We start from the raw sequence: 23,667 nt of genomic DNA on the forward strand, positions 1-23,667 counted from the left end.
CACCAGACCATTAATGACAACATCGAACAGACAACACGCACACCCCTGCCCAAAGTAGTCAGGTTAGAGAGTTAAACTGGCTCACAGAGAGAACTAGCAAGCATAAAAGCTGGCACAAAGGAGGATGCAGAACAATGCATTGGGAAGGAGAGGGAATATGTCCATCTCCATTACGTGGCAGTAATCTGATATGCAAGCTTAAACATATGTGAAACTACACATTCTGTTGCAAGGAGAGCTAAAAAACCCTTTACTTTTAGGAAGAACACCACCCAAGACACAGTCAGTCAACTTTTAACTTCTTCTTGCACAAGAAGAAGGAAAACAAAGTTCTTCTGAGAAACCCACTTTTAAGTAACAGCCAAGGGATGGCAAGAGCATGACAGAATTTTTTCAATTCTCATTCATGACTGGTTCAATGACATTTTCACCAGAAAAGGAGGAAACAACTCACAGGCATTGGAGGAGCAGTAGATGGTAAAGACACTTCCTGCACATCAGTAGTCAGGGCCAGTGAATTTGCTCTTTGCCGTATTTCACTCCTGCAGAAACAGGATTTAGCAAGTAAGTCAGCAGGTGATTTAGTGAGTACCACTGGGTCGTTTCTGTCCACCTTAGGCAGAAAAGCTCCCCTAATTGTAGGCAAAACCCTACAATTAGTCCGAAATCCAAGTTTCAGTCCAAAAAGCCACTCACAGTACTCTGCACTAGACTAAATCAAGTGACACTGCAGTAAAAATGCCTCCATCACTTGCCATGTCCCCGCTGTGAGGAGAGTGACTACGATTTGCAAATCCCCTCAGTGTGGATGAAGGTGAGATAACACTCATGTTCTGTACACAGACACCAACCTTGAAGGAACTAATATTCTGTAAACCTTAACCCTCTCACAGTTATACTCTACCTGAGCTATGCGGCTTTGTGAGAATTCAAGGTAGGGCTTGCGTAGCTTAAGAGCTTTAAGAGAAAAGAGCAGGAGGGAGAAGTGGGGAGGAGGGTACATACTGGGAAATCACCTGTCCTGGGCACAGAGCTGGACCTGCCAGTGGCAGTGTTCTGTGTGGAGGCTGCCGCAGAGGTGCACAGGTGCCCTGTGTACTGACTCCAGGTCCTGGACTTCCGGAACCTTCCCTCCCCTCAGTTCCAGGAGTGGCTGAGACACCAGTCAGTGAAGGGAGGTGACACCGGGCTCCTCTCCGCAACTCCCCTGGCCTACTGCTGGCACCTCCCCTCAAGGCATTGTCTGGGCTCGCACTGCACTCACCTGGCCTTGGCCCTTACCCCTCTGCATCTACAAGTGCTCAGGTATTCTTGCCTCCAGTCATCCAGACTGATGGGCCGAACAAGGCACTTGAACTACCACACTTGGCCACACACCCCAACCAGTGTCAGCATTCCCAACACAATAAAGTCCCTACGTTTCTCATAATTTTACCAAACACCATTATTAGACCTGAAAGTCTCACGCTACGTTGCTCTCTCTTGGCAGAAGCTCCAGACCCAGAGTCACAGGTTATTAAGGAACAAATTAAGGTTTAAGTGCTTAACTACCATGGAGTTAGAAGCAGACAGAATAGTCTGATATTTAACCTCATGAGAGGTTTGATATTATATTGCAGGCCCCTAGCCAAGGGCTATGATATTGCCAGTTTACCCACGCTCAAAAGCCCCTGGAGGGTCTTGTCAGGGCAATGCTGACAGAGGTGTGTGTGCGTAGTGAACCATGAAGATGACAAGAAAGGGAAAACATCAGGCTCAGATGACCAGAGGTTAAGGAATCTGGCCACGATGCCCACTACTGGGAAACTTGCTTTGGGAAATCAAAATCTACTTGCTATTTGTAGCTTATGCTGGAATACCTACATGCTTCACTGGCTATCAGTCACCCTGTGCTCCCGAGCCCAGCCAGTGTGGACAGTAGTTTGTTATTTTTAGCCTTCAGTTCTCTTACAAGCTTCTCACGGGGATTTGCATTCACATATGTTTTGTTCCTGATCTTTTCTGTCCTTTTAAACCTGAAAATACATAAAAGACAAAAAACAAGCTGTTACCCAGACAATCCCAGCAAACCACAATATTTTCTTCTTCTGATACAAAGCAAATTAATTACCTGTTCGTTATATATTTCCAGTATACTGAAAGTAATCTGTAAAGACAAGATGTAATTAGTAGGTAAAATGTATTTGAAAAAGACCCACAAACTTAATGGAGTGTCATCTCTTTGTAAAGATAACACAGGTTACATTTATCAAAACTTTCCTTCACCCCAGACCATTACATACGCGTACTTCATGCAGTTATTATCTCATCCATACCGTTCTATCACAGCTCTGTTCCTCCTCCAGCATTTCTTCCATCTACCTTTATGTACACAATCCTAACTACTCTCTAGTTAGAATTCACCATAGATTTCAATAAATCATTTTACTTAAGTTTTGTCATTAAGCATCTAGACAGCACTGTAGCAAATTCAAGAAGGGCAAATGTTAATTTTTGATAGCTGAGCAGGGTTGTTCAACCAGTATTCATTTTTAACGCTATTTTAAGAAAGAAAAAGCCAATATTTCTAATTTCTGAACGAACAACTCTGGTCATATATATTTCCTGTGTAACGGTACATGTAACATGAGAATATCTGCTGTGTTATGGTGATCAGATCATACGAGGGTCCCAGTGCCAGCAACTGGTGAGACCACTGGTCAGGGGGTGAGCAAGTCAAGCATCAGCAACCCAAGTCAGGTCACATGAGACAGAAGCCCACATGCCTGTAGTGTCAGCAGTGAGGGTCTCAGCACCAGCAGCTGCTCTGGGGACCACAGTCACTGGGCACACGTGTCCAAGGTGCAGCAAAGGGAGGAGCAGGGCAGCTGTACTTTCCTCTAGCTGTATGTATATGTCTAAATTGCTAGCAGACTCCAGGGTGGGCTTGCCATTAAGTAGGAGGAACAACCACCCCTGGAAAGACTCCATGTCTCAGTCAGCGGTGAGGGAGGGAGCCCAAGGTGGGGACACAGACCATAGCTGGGCTTGAGGCTGTGCTGATCTTCTGGGGCTCTATAAACATGGGTGTGTGTGGGAACCTACAGCATGACAGCACACCTCTGGTGGCACTCGTCAGCTTACATTGCAACACACTGGAGAGGAGAGCAGATTTTTAATATCCCGTTACTACTTGGCAGGCACTGGCATCAAACATTAAGCTTTGCAATAATAAATTCACTAACTTGGAAAAGAAACCTGGTCTGTAACACTAAGACTATGGTTAAGAATTAAAAGTAAAAATAAAGATCCAGAGCATGATTATTTTCCCTCTATCCAAGAACTGTCTACAACAGGAGTAACTCAGCTTCAAACAGCATTTTGCATTTCCATGTTGATATGGTGAGTAAGATGGGAAGGAATGAGTGAGTTTTCACTGTGGTATTTATCACAGGGGTGCACAGTGGATGATGTTAAAGGCAAACAGAAACATGTTCACAAATGGCATCCTTACATTATTTCTGCTGGCATAGAGCTGGGGAGGCTGGTTAGGGAAAAAAACATAGTACTCTGTCTGAAGGGAAGTAACACAGCAGTAAACCACAAGCAGCCTTCAGTAATGAAGGTGATATTTTTGTAGACACAGGCACTACTGCACAGGAGTGAAGCTTTTTGCTTGCAGCAGTGCTAGAATACTAGCACAGAAGGATGCTGATGGAGTGAGAGCATCCAGCAGCTACAAAAGCTGTACTGCAAGGCTATAGACATCACTCCTACTGTGTAAGAGTTGTATGGCACTATAAAGCTTCTGTATCGTATAAAGGTGGGCAGAAGAAAACATTAATTTTCTTTACTGAGGTGCTGCAAAGACTCTCATGAATACCCTGTGCAAGAGTGAAGTTAGGAAGCATGACAGTTGTTAAAGATCAGCTCAGTTTATGGTACGTAAAGGAAGATCAGTGCTTGAGCAATTGGTAAAAAAGGTTTAACAGTCTTTTAAAGTACAACCTGGAAAGATCTTGGAAATAAATGACACTTTGTGCTAATCCCACCTGGCACTGCTCATTCTTTTCCCAATTCCACGTGCTTTTGAAGAGCTCTTCGCACACAACGGGCACCAGGCCTCTGTTTGCACTGTATTGATCATCGCATGGCTCTGCCCTGAGCCAGTCTAACTCTACACCAGCAGAGCAGCATTACAACCTTTCCAGGCATTCTTCAGCACTCCTTGACCACAACAACAAAAGATTGGTCTCTAAAAAATTATCAAACGCATCGTCTTCATAGGTGAGCAAGCACATACATACACAAGCACTGCTGTTCAGTAGGAGTGCCCCCACTAAGAGTTTAATTGGGAATCCAGATTTGCAAACACACTTGAAATTAATACTGAGTTCCAAGATGACAGAAATGTAGATAAAAATCTAGATAACACTTCAAACCAGTAAACTGCTAGTTTATTTGTATTACACTTACATGAATGTTAATAACAGGAGGTAAACAAACTGATCAGTGTACAACTGTGTATTAGCTAAAACTGCTTTTACTTGGTTCTTTGAATAAAATCTTACCTGGCCTGTGTAACTGTTGGAACCTGCCAAAACGAGCATATGATTCTTGTCCTTTAAGAAGCCACTATGAGACCAACAGGCCAGATGAAAAGTAAATGTTTTCCTGTGTCCTGGATTCCCAGAGTCATATATGATTGTGCTGGTGGTGTTCACAGAAATCACACACCTACTTCCTGCATCCTTCTGTCTTTGTGTATTAAAACTACGATTGTAGTATCAAAACAAAAGCAATAAGTCATTCACTAATAACTCACATTTTAGTCTGGATTTAAATCCAGTCTAGCAGCACTGCACATCACACGAATAACTGCTGTGGGATAAGCCTGCCCTTGAATCAGGTGCTACACAGCCAAGGAGCAAGTGACCTGAATGAACGGACACATCAGTAACCATAACTTGCATTTTTTCTCTCTACCTCACATATTGGTCATCCACACAGCATAGTGCATTGGAAAATGCATTTTATTTTAGGAACAGCTTTAATTCAAAAGGAACCATAGTACATTTCTCTGCAAGCATATCAAAGAGAGTCATTATCTGGACTACTTTGCTGAAAAGAGCATTCCTGGAACAAAAACCTAGGAGTTTTGCATGGAAAACAAAAGAAAAAACAAAAGAAGAAACAAATGCTATCTTATTACTTAAACTTCTAATGTTTCTTAACATTTTCAGATTGCCCTAGACTAATGGGCTATAAGTATTGCCTAACAACTCAAGAGAAACTATGGATTGGCTTCCGCCTGTAGCTGTTTTTTTCCCCACCAGAAATCATCAACTAAGCTCTTTATGATGAGTTATGTGGAAACTGATGAAATTGCAGCAAATAAATTTATTGTACTGACAACCCTGAGAGCAGTCTTCCATGAGAGGAAGTTTTGATGGGGGATTAAATCAGTTATCTGCAGCCTTATTTCCACGCTGGCCATATACAATATTAAGGCAAATAAACTAAGTCAATGTGAATCAGTTAACAATTTAAGCACTAAGTGGCTATCAAAAGTAAATCAATTTTGTTTTAATTCTCCTTCATGTTATAACCTAGAATGAATACTTTCATCAGCCTTGCCTTCTAAACATTTGAAGAAAAGGGTCTTAGGAATATTTGTGTTAACTCTCTGCAGTAACTCAGGGAACCATTTCTACTGACACTTTTCTTTTCTTGACAAATCCCCTTTTAACACCGCCCTTTAACCTTATTAATGTTCATTCTCCCTTCACTAATACCTCCTACTATGTGTTTCCTGGAAATAAAGTCTGCTGTTACACCTATTTCTATTCTTTCTGGAAGGTGAGAGTCTGCTACTCTAAGGCAGACAACCTTCCAGTGGAATTTTCTCTGGGGTTAGAGCCCCAAAGGTACAAATTTAGCTTCGGCTTTCAACCAACTGACATTAGATCAAAACAGATGCACCAGAACACTCTTGAGAACTTCTCGCTTTTTCTTTAGGAAACCCACACATCCCTCAAGCAATTGTATTTCCTATAGAAAAACTTCAGAATTGCTGTATTTTGTGATGAACTGTACCGAGTAGCTCCTGGGAAATTCTCATCTTGCTCACAAGAGAATTGCTGCTCTCTGCCCCTGTAGCCTTTGCATGCATCCACAAGGATGCATCAACCCCTCTTGCCTTCACACAGCCCTCATGCCCTTCTCTGGCACCATGAATATTATCTTCCTCTCAGATACATGTGCAGACACCCGCAATTCTCTATGAAGACTCCTAGCCTGCTTAGCCACTCAACCCCAAGCCATTTTAATCTTTTAAAAGGCAATTTCCTTCCCCATCCTGTTAAGAAGCACTGCCTATGCACTCAGGCATTCTCACCCTTGTTGAAATGATCTATTCCACTCTATCCTTCATGTACTCGTAGCAAGTCTACACAAAAACCAGCCAAATCTATTTTCTCCACTTCATTACAAACCTGTCTTTGAGTTGCCATCTTAACACTGTTAGCTAGCTACTTTTCCTTTACCCAGGCTCTAAAGAATGCCTAGTGCCTGCTTTTCCTTCCATTTCCTTCTATATGTCCTTTAACTTTCTGAAATCCCATTCCTTCTGACACATGATGCTTAGTCTTTTTAAACTGCTCCCTGGGGAAACTGGTCAACACCCAAGAATTGTGCATTAACTGGAGAAAAACCCAACCAAACAAAAAACCCCAAGCCCCAGAGCACATATAATTGTATTAAAACTCCTTTAAGGTAAAACATGACTAGACTATTACAAACCTTTACGGGAAGTTACTAAATCTCATGCCAATCTTCTTGTTATGACTATTGCTTTCTTTTTTCCTCCAAAGCACTGCCAAATGAGGATAATTCAACTGAGCTGGTTATAAAAGAAAAAGACTAAAAATCACTCAAAAATAATAATAAAATTACCTATTTTCTTTTGTTCTAATTGATTTTCATATAAAAAATATACTGTGAGAGAAACATATGAAACCCCTGTGAAGCAATCTTCACTAGCCTTTCATCAGTCAATTCTACCTGATCAGGAATTGGAGTATTTTATAAATAATCTTGTGAACTACACAAAACATATATTGAGATTTGACATCCGCTTTCTATTCCAGTTTTGAAAGTTTGATCTTTTACCCCATTTTCTGAGCTATTCACTGCATTTCTGTACTATGTGAATTTAAAAAAGTATAGCTAGAACTCCCACCACCCTTCCTCTTTGACCATATTTATACTGTAGAGTTCAAGTAAAAAATATTCAGAGTAAATAAATACTGACCTGAAAGGTCTCACTTGAGCTGCCACTTTCACAGTCAACATTTGTTGGTTTTTTCCAGTCATGAATAATTCCAAGGATAAAAAAAAAAAAAAAAAAAAAAAAATCCAAGTGCATGCGACTACTTCTCTAGAATGACCTGTTCTGAGATAAAAAAGCATGGCCCCAGAACGGATTTCTTTTGCAAGCTTAGTCTGTTATTAATACATTCATCCACTACGTACAAGGTATTAGTTATCCAATAAATTATTTCTTAGAGTAACTGTAGTAGTTTTTACTAAATGAAAAGTTTAATGTCAGGTTCCACCATTCTGTAGTCTTCAAAGTTGCATCCATATATAAATTAACATACATAAAAATAATCCATTGTCTAAAAGACCGCACACCAAAATAGTACTTCCATGTCTGCTTTTAAAAAGAATAGGTTTTCTGAATTTATTTTTACAAATTGAATCTTTATAGGGACATTTACTCCATTACCCAAGATTATTTTTGAATAATTGTTTCATTAAGATGGTTTGTAACTAAGATTTCTGTACATTTTTGTACCTTTTCCAGACTATTATTTTAGCTTTACCATCAGGTTTTCAGTGCTGTGATACGCAGGCTTCAAATATTGCAAACTATGTTCACAGACAGTAATTATTTCAATGATAGTAGCATTTCTATTACCCTCATGAAAATAATATTGGCTCAAATTTCAAAGTATTTGGGTAACACCCCCTTAAATGTGCTATGCTACTGTAAGCATCACACACACTGTAGTTAATTTTTTGCTGACAACAAATTGTAAAATAGTGAAACATCTGAGGTGTGATCTCGTTTTATGAACTAAAGAGCAGCTTTCCCAAAGTTTTAAGACAAATACAAAAAAATATTGCACAGCTTAAAATACAATTGTTTACATTCTGACTTCAATACAGTACGACTCAACCGTGAATGGAAGGAATTACCCCTTTACACTGTGAACCCAATTCTTTGTGCCAGAAGGTCAAATAACATTTTTAAAATTTAAACTACTATGTTTTAAATGTTGACTTGTTAAAGGAATTCTAAGCAAACTTTTGAAAGGCTTAAAAAGCTTCTGGCCTCACTTTTGAGGGTCAGCAACTCTTGCAAACCAACAGTAAAACTTCCGAGCGACACAGGCCACTCAACCACTATTCCCTCAAAAAGCTATCAGACAGTAAGCATATTTGAAGTATACATTTTTATTAACATTCCTAAAATAAGCTGTATTTACATATTATATAAATGTATGAAGTCTTAATATAAAATAGAAAACTGCATTGACTGAGGAAATCACACTCCATATGGAGTTACTTATTGAAGACCATTTGTTTATGAAATTTTACAATAATTTATATAAATTATCTCTTCCAAATTAGATGATTTTTTTCTTTTTACTAATCCACACAATTTTGATGACTTTACAAACAGTGGTGTACAATATAAACTTAAAAAACAGTTACAGCATCCTCCGGCGCACAACTGGCTTTGGAAAATTAGACAGTCTTTTTTTGTTCTTTCGTAGAGTCTTCTCTGCCATGTCTGTGGTTTCTTTCTGTTTGCTTTTTGTTCCATCCACTGGACTTCCAAATGGAGAGATGAATTTTATTTCCACTGGTGGAGGTGACCAAGAAGCTTCTTTTCTTGTGGTTCTGAAAAAAAAAAAAGAGAGTTATCAAATTGATTTCTTATCACCAACAGTATTTAGCAGAGGAAAAACCAAACAACCACAGATTTACAAAAATCAATGCCAAGGAACTATTCATGGGTTTCTTTGGAGATGGGATCAAGGTAGAAGAGGTACATAAATAAGCTTCGTTTTGCTTTCATTCCTTACCAGACTGCCCCAAGCATTCTCAGTCACTATTCGTACTAACTTTCAGAACCCCCCACCACTGCTTTTAAAAGGCAAATACCCTCAAACAGTTTTCCAGAAAGAACCAGAAACAAGAAGGTCTCTTTACTCATTGTCTGATCTCCTCCTGCCTTGTATGGGGAACTAAAGACCCTAAGAATGTGGTTTTCATACAGTGGAATAGGACAATGGAAGAGTATGCCATCATTGCAAAGATCCACTTGCCCTTTTTTATCCCCTCCCTCTTCTGTTTCCATTAATAAACTAAAACGTTAAGCAGAGAACAAGGTGCCAATGAGACCAGCAAGATGGGCAGGTTGCTGAAGTCAGAGCAGAACTGCCCACCCAAGTGAGGAACAAGTTGTTAGGTGGCTAACAGCTGAATCACTACAATAAAGGAATGTAAGTAAGTGTTCAAGCAGAATTTCATACTTGCTTGTTTTCTTTGCTTTTGATTTTGCAGTTCTACCTCTCTTCAATTTTTGCTTTCCCACAGACTCTATGGATTTGGTATCCTCTTCCTCTTTAGTTGGAAGCTCCTACGTTATGGGAACAAAAATGTTAATCCTGCACAAGTTCTTACACTTTTACAGAATATAAATGAATGCTTCTTCATGAAGGAAGTCATGCCAAAGTTATTTCCAAAAGCATTACAGTTTCTCTCTGCAAAAACAAACGTTCCACCTCAAATTATTGAATTTGGTCAATAAAAAAAGGTCAAATTATGAAATTAACAGGTAACATGCCAAGTAAGTTTTAAGAAAGCCACTGTGCCTTTTGTTAAATGCAAAGCAATACTTGCTAATTCTTGATTTACATAGATTCAATATTTATTTTTGTAGCTAGTTTTCATGAAGGAAAAAAAATGTTTACCTGATTTATTTAAAGCTCTTTTCAGATGCACTTTCAAGGAAAAAGGTAAGGCAATGCAAAGCATGATTTGAAAGAGTGATACAGAGCAAAAATCAAGAACATGAGACAACCAGAGTTTTTACTTACTGATTCTGTCACAATTCGGGAAATGCTAGATACATTTTTGCTTCTTGACCTCAGAAGAGGGGGTGAAAAGACAAACTGAGAAGACAAGTCCGGGTCTAAATCCTTCAGCTGCACAGGATGGTCTGCTTTCTCAGCTAAAATGACAACGCATTGTTAACATGCATGTACATTATACGTAAAGGAGAGTGACATTAAATTACAGCTAATAATCAAGAGCACAGCAGTTTCCTGAAATAAAAGGTCTAATCAGGCTTTTAAACACTCAGTGTAGAGGTATTTTTCCACTCTTGAGATTCACTCTTCTACAGTAACTTGTAAAACAAAAATAAGCCAGTGTAGTGATTTTGTCTGCACTTACGTAATCAAAGATATTACGTAAATATCACAGATATATACTCAAGAGACATCAACAGTCCTTACACATTTCAAAATAAAATTCCTAGTATGTACTCTAACAAAAAGAACCCTTTGCACAGTAACTTCACTAACAAAGTTTATGCCCACAAAAAACAATCACATAAGTAAATGGCTGCACGGTTTGTTGCAACATGCAGCTCATTTTAAGTTAAAAATTGATCAGAATTTGGAAGCTCATCAGAATTCTTTATTTCTCTGTTGGAGGGAAAGGACAACAATCACTTATTAACAGATAATCTCCAGTTTTCAAAACAAATAGAAACTGAGGTCTTGACAAAAATTCAGCTTAAATTTCATTTCACTCTACTCAGACCAGCCTCCTTGTCTATTTCCACCACAACGAGCCATCCAATGATGTAGAGTTCAGAAAGAATTAACTCTTTCCAAATTTTTTAGTTTGCATGGTTACATTCTTTACAATACTTGAAGCCATCCTCATAGCTGGTTTTCTGCCATGTACAAAACAGCAACATGCCCTATTTTGTGTATAAACACAGTGCACCTACCTTTAAATTTCTTTGTCAGCTTTGTGAGAGGAGGAGAGAAAAGGAAAGGCTCATTTTCCTCAACTGACAGTTTCTGATGCACGGCAGTTTTGTGGGATCTGGTTCTTGTGATACGATCTGTTGAAGCTCTTGATGTTTCACTATATCCCGATGGGTTTGTGTCGTCGGGCAGCAAAGGACTGAGACCAGGCCCTTGGGGCAAGGCCTCCTCCCCCGTGCTCTCCTCCTGTACCGATCGTCTCTTTCTGCCCCGTCGCCCTGTCCTAACTGGAGTCCTGGGTGTGGCTGATTCCTCATTTGGCTGTGCAGATGGTTGCTCATGAGTATCTGTTTTTTCTGGTTTAGCCTGTGGAATTCTTGCTCTTCTCCTAGGAGTATCAAGGATTTCCACCTTCCCACCTGAAGGTGTGTCTTCCTGAGTGGAGATAGATTCTGTGTCTGCCAGGAGATTCTGTGCCCCCTTCCTAGCACTTCTTCTAGGAGTGACAGGAAGTTTAAATTCTGTTTGAGGAAGCAATGATTTAGACAGATGAAGGTCAGAATTTTCTGAAACTTCTGATGAACTTATTTTTCTTCTTCTGCCTCTTTTAGCTGGTGCAGGTAAAAGGAGTTGGTCACTGGGCTGCACCTCCTGATCCTTGACAGTATTTTCAGGAAACTGTAAACTAATGCTTTTCAGTTTTCTTGCACTTCTACCGGGACTGACTGCTGTTTTTATCTTACGATCAGTGTCAGTTTGGCCAGTTTCTGGATCTCCTACTGAACTTTTCCCTCCTCTAGTCCTTTTGGGAGTAGCAGAAGCAATAACGCTACTTTTGGCAAGAGATGTTTCCTCATTTGCCTCTTCCAAGAGTGCAGATGCAGCTTCCTTTGCTCTCCTTAAACCTCTTCTTGGAGTAACAGCTGTGGACAGTGTACTGACGGACGATGTTTGATTGTCAGAATGGCCACTTTCTACTTTTTCTAAATTAGCTTGTTTAGGCTTCCGACCTCTCCTCGGAGTAACAGGCGTCACAGGCATTTGCTCCTCTTGCGCATTTTTTTCTGTTTGAAGGCTAGAAGTCTCAGATGCTTCTTTTGTTCGCCTGGTACTTCTCCTAGGAGACAGTCCAAACAGAACTGGTTTCTCTGTGCTCTGTAGCTGCGGATCACCTGCAGATGGAATACTCAGACTTCTAAGCTGTCCCCTGGCACGTGTTCTAGGAGTGATGACATAATCTACTTGAAGTCTGCTGGTTTCATCTTCCACACCTTCTGCCACAGCTGTTAAGGAAGCTTTTGCCTTCTGGAACCGAGTTACCTTTTTACCTATTGTCTCATGAATAGATTGTTCCACAGCTTCAGATGTAAATTCTTTACTTCTTGTGTCTTTGATTACATCCAGTAAGTTCTCAGCGATGGCTACTTTAATGGGTTCAGGCACATACGGGAGTGACTCTGCAGTATTCTGAGATTCCTGATCACTAGTTACAGTAGACACTGAGTTTGTAACATGTTCTTGGTTTTCAGTATTTCCTAAATTGCTCACAGGTTTTTCCTCTGTTGTTGTGCAAGCTGCTTTAGAATCACCTACTAACGTAGGGTCTCCCATTTCCGCTTCACCTTCATCTCCTTCTAAGACTAAAGTAAAATTACTCTGGGGTATAAAAAGCTCTCCATCTCCCTCAGCTGCATCACATTCATCACATTCATTATCAGGCAAATCACAAGCGAACTGTTGCTCTATAGTATCACAGCTGTGTTGCAGGTTGCCTGACGGATGTAGTTCACTGTATAGTGATGTTTTAAGTGCTGCTTCTGAGGTTTGTGCCTTACCCACAAGATATTCAATAACCTGAAATCAAAAAATGTCTGTTAATACATTACCAATTACCAAACAGACTTACTTCAAACTGAGCTAGATGAAACTGAGGACAGTGAAATGCTGCTTCTCCTTTCTGATCACCCCCTAATGCAAAGTTAGCAACACACCAGTACTCTCCACTACAAATAAAGTTTATACGTTTAAGGGTCAGAGAACAGAGTACTCAGTGTATGCAGTCACGTGCTCCACTGCTGGTATTTCTGCTCCTGAGTAACGGTTTGCCACCACCCGGGAACAAAACAAAGCGAGCAGTTCTACAACACAACTGCATACACAACTGGCAGTAATCGTCACACTGAAGTACTTTCTTGACTGACCACAAATTGACACAGAGTGACCACCTCTGCACCTACCCATGTTCAAGTAGAATTATGGCCCTTCTGTTTCAGTCATGATAGTTGTGACTGCAATACTCAGTCAAGCTGGCCAAGTATCACATCTGACAACTCAGCACTGCACTTTACGGAATCACCTGGATTGCATGAGGCAACATATATATTCTAAATAGCTCCATCTCATGTTTTGTAGCTCCCTGTACTGAGCAATTATTCTTTCCTTCTAGACCTACCTGAGATACTCAAGCTTTTATGTTGAGAAAAAAAGCACTACCTGTTACATATTTCAAGTGACTCAAATGGTCAAGAGAATTTAATCAATGTGTAAACACCTCTGCCCAAGCCTCTAGTCATAGTGCTAGCCAGCGGTGGCAGAAGGAAGAAGCCACTCCACAGCAGTCTCCATGGAATCTGCTTTTCTTGCCTCCTGCCTTGCCAAAAGTTGCTGAAGTGTCACTTTATAGCGACGTGCCATCCTTCAAAACTCAATTTAGGAAAGACCTGTCTGCAAAAACTTCCTTTCATGCTTACATATCTATGAACAAGAAAGCTGCAAGTAGTTTGTCCTAAATTCAGTGAAGGTGGACAAGCCAAAACCCAATGTGCACATATAAATCAGTAAGTACCAGTTATAATGAAAGCAGAAAAATCTTCACTGTACTGCTACATGAATGACCCCAGAAGCTTTGTGACTGCCTCGTGTCCCTGCTCCCTTCTTCCCATCACAAATTTTCCACTTCTCCCCATAAGTGATTTATGTATTCCGAAGTCTATAACAATCTTCTCTATAGCATTGTCCTGAATTGGAAAGCCACATCAAGCTAAGTAAGCGACTACCCATTTATCTGAAATCTGGGACACTGAAAAGTATCTTCTGTTACTTAAGACCAATCAGTATTACTAATTCCTGTGATTATAATCCTACCAGAAATTGACAGTATCCTTCTATATGGTACTTAGAAGACATCCACAATGAATTCAATTAATTCATCAGTCCCAGTAGAAGAACAACAGGGGAAAACCTGGGACAACTGGAGAATCTCCAGTTCTGACTTTCAGTCCATACGAACAACCTTTAAAAATTCACAATTCACAAAGTTTAGATGTTAAAAAGGTGTGGTAAAAAAAAAAAAATAAAAAAAAAAAAAATTAAGTAGTTGGAAATATCTTGACACTGAAATTAACTCATTATGGGGAATTGTTTGTGTCAATAAGGAACTGTTTGCTACTACAGCTCTCAAAGTCCCAAGTCTTGACAGATTCTATTATGTTTTTCTGTACCTGTAACACAGATTTGCACTTACATAACGAGGTTTTAACTTGCGTTAACCAGCTAAAGAAACAGAGATGTTTTTGCGTGCCTTCTCATTGTCAGGAAGAAAGGACTGCCGCCCTCCACTTGCAAAGTGTTTTCTATTTTAAACAAAAGGGGAAAATAGTTTACTTACGTTCATTTCCTCAGTTTTAGGAAGACTGTTAGAAACAGTTATTTCTTCCTGTGGAGAAGGAACTTCAGCTTCAACTTCAGCTGCTTCTAGGTTACATTCTTTATGCAAATCCACATACTTCTCCTCAAGGTGCCTTTCTGAATAAGCACTGACCACATCCTCACTGTCAAGGATACTTATCACAGCTGGAAAGAGATTTATACAATTTTAACTTAACTGCTATATAAATGACACAGGTTTCAGCAACAGGAAGTAACAGAGGGAGCAGGAGCAAACAACACAGTTTTCCATCCTGCCACATAGATTGGGCTTTCTCCAAAAACTAGAAGCCACAACTATCTATCTGGTAAAGGAGGCAAGCTCACAATTAATATGAAAAAAAAAAAGAAGAAAAAGAAAGGGGGGTGGGGGGGATAAAGGAAGGGGTAAAATCAGCTGGTAAGTCCATAGAGAAAAAGAACAGCAAAGAAAATGGTGGCTGGAAAGGCCAGTTATTCTTCACAGCCAGGATGCATCATCTTTTAAAATAGTAACTCAAGCAGCAGATCCCATAGCATGCAAATTAGCAGTGGTGTACAGCAGCAAAATAGGCACTGATCTCCCCTTGAAATATTTTTAATCCTACCAATTTTCTCAATATCTTCATCAAGAACAGGAACATTCACTATGCATTTTCTAGAAGCACTCTGAGGAAGGTGGTCTCTCTACAGTTTAATGGAAGTTAGCAGTAACATGCTAGTACTGCTTCAGTCTGACACACCTGTAATCGTATGGCAAACCACACATTTTACTTCAGGAGTTCAGCTACGTTAACTCACATCACATACTCCAACATACTGTACATACATTCATTGCCTGCCTCTGGGGATTCAGAAAGCTGTGGATTTGTTGCAACTGGCATGACTTTTTCTTCTGACAAAGAGGAGGACATCTTGGACTCCTGGTGGTTTGTTTCACTTCATGAACAGAAAGAGAGAAAATCATAAAGTTCCAAAACAAACCTTGAAGAGCTTTACATACTACTTTCTCACTGTAAAATCTTCAAGTTGCAAAACAAAAAAAAAAAAAAACCAACCAACCAACCCAGAAATTCTTCTACCAACAAACCTTCATTCAATTCACGACTCACTGTATGCAATGAATCAAGTATTTAGTATTCTTCCCAGCTATCTAACACTACATAGTAACAACAGAGTTGTATTAAAGAATAATATATTGTCCTCTGTAGAAATTGCTGTATTGGAGGTTTAGAACAAACACTGGTACAAACTTTTGTTCAGTAAGTTACCACTTGAAGTTAAGGGTTCTTTCATTGTTAACATTGTGTCTTCATCACTAAGCACTTGCTAATTGAGCACACACAGGAGACAGAGATTAAGTGTATAAAATACTGACAGGAACTCAAACCCCAAAACGAATCTCCTAAAGTTGCAGTAATCTCAGGTGTAACTTTTAGCTACATAACTCTCAGACAAAAGCAGAGCCTATGTTCACAGTATCTACTTAGTAACCCTCAAACTGTAAAAAGGTTTATCCACCCTGTTGAATGAAGTCTTTATCACCATATTTTGGGGTCTGCAATCATGTGAGGAAAAAAGGCTCAGATTGACAGCTAATCACTTTGACAGCTAATCACTTTGACTTATATTCATGCCAAATTAGTTCTGTTCACAGACAGACAGGAATAGAAAAGCCATTATCTATAAAAACACAGGAAAGAACCAACAACAGCTCAAAATCATAGTTTTCAAACACAGGGAAGCCAGCAGTTACATGTTGTGCGAACCCAAAGAGGTATCTATTTTATGAACTTACCTTTCACTTGCAGTCCCAAAAGCAGCAGCCTCAGCAGCTTTAAACACCAATTTACCATTGTCAGGAAGGGTAAGAGATTCAGCATTTGATTCTTCCACAAATCCTACAAAACCGGGCAGTTGGATTACTTCCCCATTGCACTTAACATAATTTGTTTTAAAACGTACAAATGATTGTAAAGTGAGCTTTTATGCATTTCACATAGGAGAGTGATCCAACATAATAATGCTACCAAGACTTCAAATGTACAGAAGACCTGAATTCTTTTCCAGTAAAACAAGAAGTATGATGCATAATTTCAGTTCAGAAAACAAAATTACTTGATACTCTGTTTACAAACTAAACTTGGTACCTTACTGACCTAAAATAGATACAAACTTCAGAAAACATCCTTTCTTCCCAATAATGGGCAGGAATTTTTCTTATTTTTCTTTGGATAATTTACCTCATTTCAGCAATGCTGCTTTCCTTTCTTGACTCTATTTCCCCTCTTCTACAAGAATGCATCTAAGGTCTTTTCTTGTTCTTTTTTTCTGATGATTGACTGGTGGCATCAAAACCCAACCACCTGCTAACCTGCTCTTATTTCAAGAGGGTCAATTTCAGAATCATCCTCCTTTTCTTCTTTGTTTCTACTGTCTGCTTCCTCCAGACCCAGCACTTACCTTTGCAGACAAACCGTTTCAAGACCTCAGACACGCAACTCTGACACTTGCAGACATATCCCAGGAATAGCAAACTTTTTTTGTAAAGAGTTGAATGGACTCAGCTCTGTTGGTCAAATACTGACTGTAGCTGTGTTTGCACATCTTCTCCCTCTTCTGCATTACTTTTCTTCCCAGCTCTTCATCACTCCTCAACAGCTAGTGAGCCACAACTCTTCTAATCTGCCAACAGAACTGCTCATATGAACACATCCTCAGCAGCTGGACTGCCTTGAATGAGCTGAATTTCCAAACACAAGTGAAATAGGTTTGGAAAAAGCTGCATAAGCTGTTGACTAGCAAAATGAGCAAGCATAGCTTGCAGACAAGGAAAGAGACTTACTTCCAGAAGAAAGCTATTTAACTGAGTACTAATAAGGTGGTTAAAAAAAAAAGAAAAAAAAACAACTATCTAAGTCAAAAGCATGCCACACGTTCAACTTGCTGAAAAAAACCCTACAACCTACAGAAGTACCCCCAAAACATAACCAAAAGCTTGAGTTTTCAGCTTGCATCCCTCTCAAAACTCTCCACAAATCACTGCTGCCTCTCAGCTGCAATTACACACAAGAGGTGCCAGCCCAAAGCAGTATTCATTCACAATATCCAGGATAGCTAAAAAAGGACTCTATACTGTGGCAATTTTAAAGCCTGGGACGAGGAAGCGCCTAGGACACCTGTGAGGACTCACTGTTAACTGCTGCATTCACCGGAAATTTAATCTTTTGAAGACATTTGAATTAATTCAGAAACTTAGGTTATCATAGTATGAAACGCACCAGCTTCTTTCCTTAGTTCTGATGAGTCTGGTTCTTCCATCTGGAAAGGTTTATCTTCAACCATTTCACTGTCTTCTTCCTTCTCCAATTCTTGAAAATCACCAGTCTCTTCACAGGAATAATTAGCTGGCTTAGCAGCTATAAAGATTACATCATCTTCAAAATCACCAGGTGATTTTGCATCGTGATACTCCAAAGTAGTTTGGTCTGACCTGGCAGAAACATTACTATTTTCTTTGCTGACATCCATATTCTCCAAACCATCTCCAGGAATGCTTTCTGAAGACTCTTCCATTTGAGCACCATCTTTCTCAGGATTCCTCAGAGCAAAGAGAGTTGTTTTAACTCTACTTTCAGACCAAGCATCCTCCACCACTCTGTGATGATGCTCAGATGAAGCTTCAGACAGCAATTTATCATCTGCAGTTACCTTTAAAAATAAAATAAAATAAAATCAATAAATAACATGCATATGCTTTTTTCAAAGCAAGACAAAAAAAATCCACCCCAAACATATGCCAATATTTGTAACTTAAAAAAGTGTCACCTTAAGTAAGGAGCTAAAAAATTAAATCTCATTCTAACACTACCTTAGCTTTTAAAGCAGAGTGTAAAAATTAATCACACTTTTGACTGCCTTCCACAACCTTGGAGAATTAAGATGAAGTGGGTCTTCTAAGTACTTACTTCTGCTGTCATAACAAACCTGTTCACTGGGTTCACCATTATGTTTTCAAGAAGAGGGAGCTCTGCATACATAAAATCGTAATTCATAATTTCTCTTTCTGTCTGCTCACCTTTTCAGCTTGCATGCATCACTACAATATTTTAGTGTTCACTATGCTGACAGCAAGTTAGAAATAAATGAACCTAGTCACACTGCATTTTTAGCAAGAACTTCATATATGAGAGAGAGCCTCTTGTTTCAACTGAGCAACAGGCAAGAAAAAGTATAAAAGAACTAGACAAAGACAATTTGTTATATGTAAGGAAAGCTCATACTAGCACATGCCCCTGTTCAGCCCCTGATTTTGATAAGTTCCTTCAACAACTACATGATGAGCTGAATCAGGGAATCCACCTGGCAGAACAGAAGAAGGAGTAGAAGTGGACAGCTTCCAGAGGGAAAACTCTACAAATGCTGTCCATGGCGCAAGGTAAGAGGCAAATCCAAGAGCTTTTGGGCTGGAGAACAGCCAACGGTACAGCTGTCTTCAGCAGGAGTCTTCTCTTACCATGACTAAGTAAAGCCAGCAATTCCAATTCTCAATCTAAGGAGTTTTAGCAAACTTCAAGAAGAGCTAAAGCAAATCACAGTCTAGAAAGCCTTTAACTGTAAAAATCACTAACTACAGCCCAGCTTACCCCAACAGCCCATTGTGCACTCGAGCCCTCTTCCCTGAAGGATATTCTAGGTTCCTTTGCTCGCAGAGGAGGAGTAACTGATCGTCCTGGAGATGCAGAGGGAGTTGCTAGGGGTGTGGTGCGAAGGCTGGATCTGAGGATAGATTGAGGAGTAAACCCAGGAAAGCCAGAAGCAGACATGGCCAAATCTTTAGCTCTCTAAGAAAAGAAAGAAAAACATTTAGTTTAAATTCAGTTCAATTTCAAAACAGAGGACTGCACTTGTCAAATCAATTAATTTTAAGTACAACCTGAGATTGTAGCAGCAGAGAGCACAAAGTTTTACTTCTGCACTGCTCTTTTTCCAAAGGTACAAAAAACTCACGGATAAAAACACATGCTTTCTATGTTTTTTTGGCTTTCCTTTTGGTTTTTTTCTTCTTTTAAAAAAAAAGAAGCCAGTATAAAATGTTACCTTTCAAATTCCTGAAGAACAGGGATATGGCATCTTCTTGTTTGGCATCTTCTCTCCCACCCCAGTGATTTTTGCAATTTCTACAATGCTCTTCCCAAAGCATACAATAACTTCAAATGTTAGCCCAGATGCAGGGACTGAACACACGGCCATGTGCAATGGCAATCAGCAAAGCAACAGCTGATTTTTTCACTCATTAATCAATCTGCGCACCAGACTAAATTAAATGTCACTGCTGTAAAAATACCTCCACCTCTTCTTCTAGAAGCGTTCATGACCTCAGCTCAGAAAAGGTTTTACAGGGGTGAAAAGGAGGATAATGAAATCAGCTTCATGATATGGACAATATTTAAGAAGAAGAAAATAGAACTCGGAGACATCGCAATTGCTTTGTTCAAGCAGGCAATGGCAAAAAGATCAGCACCAAAATGACAGGTCAAGTGTTATTTCTTTGCATTATAAGATTGTGATGGCTGCGAATGGGAACACAATTAAACAAATAATGGATAAAATTACTGCAAAAAGCCATCACCGAACTGGACATACACTAACATCACCTAACTGACACCACTTAGTTGTCATTCACAGAACTGGATTAGGAAACTGAAGCAAATGCATCTTGCTTGTACGTCAAACTATACAGAGCTATTGAGCACTTAAATGATGAGATGGTTAAGCCAGAAATTGCACCTTTAAGGATCTAAGTATACTGCAAAGTCCAATTTTAACTTACTTGGATCCATGCAATGAAAGCAAGCGGATTTCACAAACCTATGGGACATTGTGCATACTGCAACTAACTTGGAACTAAGCTTCCCATATTCAAGACTATTCCCAGCATACTGCTTCCAAAAGGACTGAATGTACAATAACCACACGCATGCTGAAAAGATTCCACAACTTGAATCCAGCAGTGTTTGTCTTTGTTAATACTTTAGTGGGCTCATTTTAAACAAAGTTGACATTCTTTTGGCTTGGTTGGTTGTTACTGGCTTTATAGAACACAAACCTTAACCACCAGAGGAGTCTCTAGCAAATTCAGCTCCGATGCTCTCAAAAACTTCTTCTGTGAGACGGAACCATGCGGATTTGAATTCAGTGGGCTGGATGCCATGAATGGAGTAGAATCTCTGCATGGTGACTGCCAGCCACCACCCTGTGCTGCAGAACATGAAGGAACAGGACGAACCACCGAGTCCAGCAATCTGTTAAGATGCACAATTTCAAATAGGAACATAAACAAATGCATGAAAAAGACCCTGTGTTCAAGCAATCTGAGATGATACCTAACAAAAACACTCACTGAACGAGAAATAACTTCTTCATCATTTGTACTTAATGTCCTAAATCTCTGCCTCTGAGACAAGAATAACCCAATTTTAAGTTGCACAAGTGATGTAATGCTCATGTCAGAAGGGGATTGATCTACATGTCAATGCTGGGACCACTCTGAATTCTCCACTTCTCATTGTGTCCCCCTAAGTCGACCTTTTCTTTAACAGGTACAAAACTCAATGCAAAGAGAACACTGCAAAGACAGAAAGAATACACACACACACACACACACTCTCACACACATATATATATGTGTATTTATGAGTAGGAACACCTTTGAAGAAATACCCGTTCTGGAAATGTACTATACCTGGAACGTTTCTGTGAGAATTTTGTAACTGGTGTCCCAACAAATGCATCGGGCAGCTCTGCAGCAGGGAGAGGATGTGCTGGTGGTTCTGTAGCTCTAGGGCTAGAATTACAAGGAAAATGTAACTGATGAGGGTATTGACTCTTCAATGTTACATACTGTATGTGCAAAAAACCCAGACAAAGCTTTCTTAAGGTCACCTTCCCTCCAAAACACTAACATAATTGACATGGATTTTTTTCTCTCTCTCTTCCCAAACATGTAGCTCAAGATGAAACATTATTTAAAGGCTGCTTACCTATCATATTGTGAGAAACTGGTTTTCTGCTCATTTCCTACCCACACTTCTCCAATTTTGGACAATACATTACTGATGAAAGTTGCTCTTGTATGCACATTTCCTGCATTAGCTTGTCTTGCTACTGTTGATAACGGCTTTGGTCTTGCAACTGTAAAGCAAGAGGGGAAAAAAGATCACCCTTGTGGAATGAAAGCAATGGTTACTTGTCCAGTATATTTGCCTCCTAAAAATTACCTTCTCTTAAGACTGATGAAGGCAGATGGTAAGGCTTGGCCTTCTCTACAGCCAGCTTCCTTTGAACTCTAGGAAGGATCTTGCCATACTGGTCTAATATTGAATTTCTAGCAACTGCTCTCTCTCTCAATCGAGGATCACGATCACCCTGATGAACGAAAAGCATAAAGCAGAACGTTAACTAAGTACAAGTTCACTGTACAGTATTATATGCACTGTTTCTCATTATTGAATAAACTTCATGTACAGACAGGGTAAAATACATCCACTGCACAGAACAGCAGCAAAGTCTTACCCAGCAGCACACACCGATTTCATCTGGTGTTTGCTGCAAAGAGGAAGGAAGACTAAATCATAAGAGAGCCAACAATTCTAAGTTAAAACAACTCTGGCACTCTGCAGAAACTTTTTCTGATACACTTGTTATGACCTGCACTTTTCAAACAGCTTACGAAATAGCAGGCTTTCCCTACTATACAACAGATTCTAGGTGGATGAAAGACTTGACTTGCAGAACCTAAAGCTTCCAAGACCACCTTATAACTGGGGTTCACTGGAAAAATCTCATTCCGCAAAACAGCAAATATATCACAGATTCAGAAGTTCACAAAATTGAAACTGGCTGTTTTGACAGACAAAAGTTAAATAAGAATTTCTGTCAAGAAAGTGGCAAAATGAAAGGTGTGCAAATTAAAAACAAAAAAATACCACACCAATTTTACCTGTGGATTGGCATCCAGACTGGTCTCAGCTAGAAAAATGAAGTTGCATGCAAGATACAAGAGATGACATACATTCCACACAAATGAGTGACACAACAAACTTGCAATTAACTAAACCATACAAAACATACACATCTGAGCAACTGAATAATACAGTTGGCTGATAGAAAAAAAGAGATACTTAGTCCATAGGTGCAAAAAAACCATTTTAAAGTGGAGGCAACTATGGTGTGTATTATTTAACATAGATCTCCACAGAGCAGCTTTGGAGAAATATTCTGTACAAATTTCAGGTTCAGTTGTAACTTAAGGTGTAGAAACTTCTTAATATTTCAAAGAATGGTATACAAAACAAAGCAGGATTTTTATTGATTAAAATCTAAACCAGTGAGTACACCTAACAAAAACTTGCACACCCCACACAACTCTTATGCTTACCACAAGATTAACCTTCATTGACTGATTCAACTGCAGTGCTGGGATATAATTGGAACGCTGCAGACGGTGGACTAGAAGAAATTCATGATTCTGAACACCAGCATTGGTCTGTAGAAACTTCTCCAGACACTCCTGTGGAAGAGAACACATTGTAAAAATCTACTGTGCTTCTGCCTCTTCCCTTTCCAGTTAAGATTTCTTTTCTTGTCCACACTTACTTGTTCAGTGTCTGTGAAAGGCAGCTTCAGCAAGTCTTCCATTAGTCCCATCTCCTGGCAGAGCTCATACATGTGCTTTAACAGCTCTTCCGTATTTAACTTAGTGGTGTGTTGGTGCAACAGACCCCAAGCCTCCACCATGCACCTGCAATTCATTTTGTTGAGATATAAAGGAATACCAGTAACTCACGTTGTTGAGATGCAAAGGAATACTAATAGCATAACCAAAAAATGCCCCAAACTGCTATATTCAAAGCTTAAAGGAAATACA

The 23,667-nt window shown here is 39.6% G+C and overlaps 2 protein-coding genes across 3 annotated transcripts in view; both read right to left on the reverse strand.

Annotated features, from left to right (window-relative positions):
* Positions 1–23,667, reverse strand: part of LOC115613417 (protein ELYS-like) — a 65,286-nt gene that overhangs the window by 22,720 nt on the left and 18,899 nt on the right. The window lies entirely within an intron of this gene.
* The window catches only part of AHCTF1 (AT-hook containing transcription factor 1), a 42,853-nt gene continuing 26,742 nt past the window's right edge, over positions 7,557–23,667 (reverse strand). The window contains exons 23-38 of one of the 2 annotated variants that reach the window (XM_030498768.1): positions 23,397–23,541; positions 23,179–23,310; positions 22,019–22,166; positions 21,782–21,932; positions 21,484–21,585; positions 20,848–21,043; positions 19,385–19,582; positions 18,020–18,449; positions 16,537–16,639; positions 15,568–15,677; positions 14,722–14,906; positions 11,075–12,908; positions 10,152–10,285; positions 9,585–9,691; positions 9,214–9,416; positions 7,557–8,949 (exon numbers count right to left, since the gene is read on the reverse strand). In XM_030498768.1, coding sequence (XP_030354628.1) covers positions 8,903–8,949; positions 9,214–9,416; positions 9,585–9,691; positions 10,152–10,285; positions 11,075–12,908; positions 14,722–14,906; positions 15,568–15,677; positions 16,537–16,639; positions 18,020–18,449; positions 19,385–19,582; positions 20,848–21,043; positions 21,484–21,585; positions 21,782–21,932; positions 22,019–22,166; positions 23,179–23,310; positions 23,397–23,541 — 4,225 coding nt within the window. In that variant the 3' untranslated portion in view covers positions 7,557–8,902. The remainder of the gene's footprint in view (positions 8,950–9,213; positions 9,417–9,584; positions 9,692–10,151; positions 10,286–11,074; positions 12,909–14,721; positions 14,907–15,567; positions 15,678–16,536; positions 16,640–18,019; positions 18,450–19,384; positions 19,583–20,847; positions 21,044–21,483; positions 21,586–21,781; positions 21,933–22,018; positions 22,167–23,178; positions 23,311–23,396; positions 23,542–23,667) is intronic. The other variant, XM_030498769.1, reaches the window with a different exon arrangement.

The sequence above is a fragment of the Strigops habroptila genome, chromosome 10, assembly GCF_004027225.2.
Source record: "Strigops habroptila isolate Jane chromosome 10, bStrHab1.2.pri, whole genome shotgun sequence".
Classification (NCBI taxonomy): domain Eukaryota; kingdom Metazoa; phylum Chordata; class Aves; order Psittaciformes; family Psittacidae; genus Strigops; species Strigops habroptila.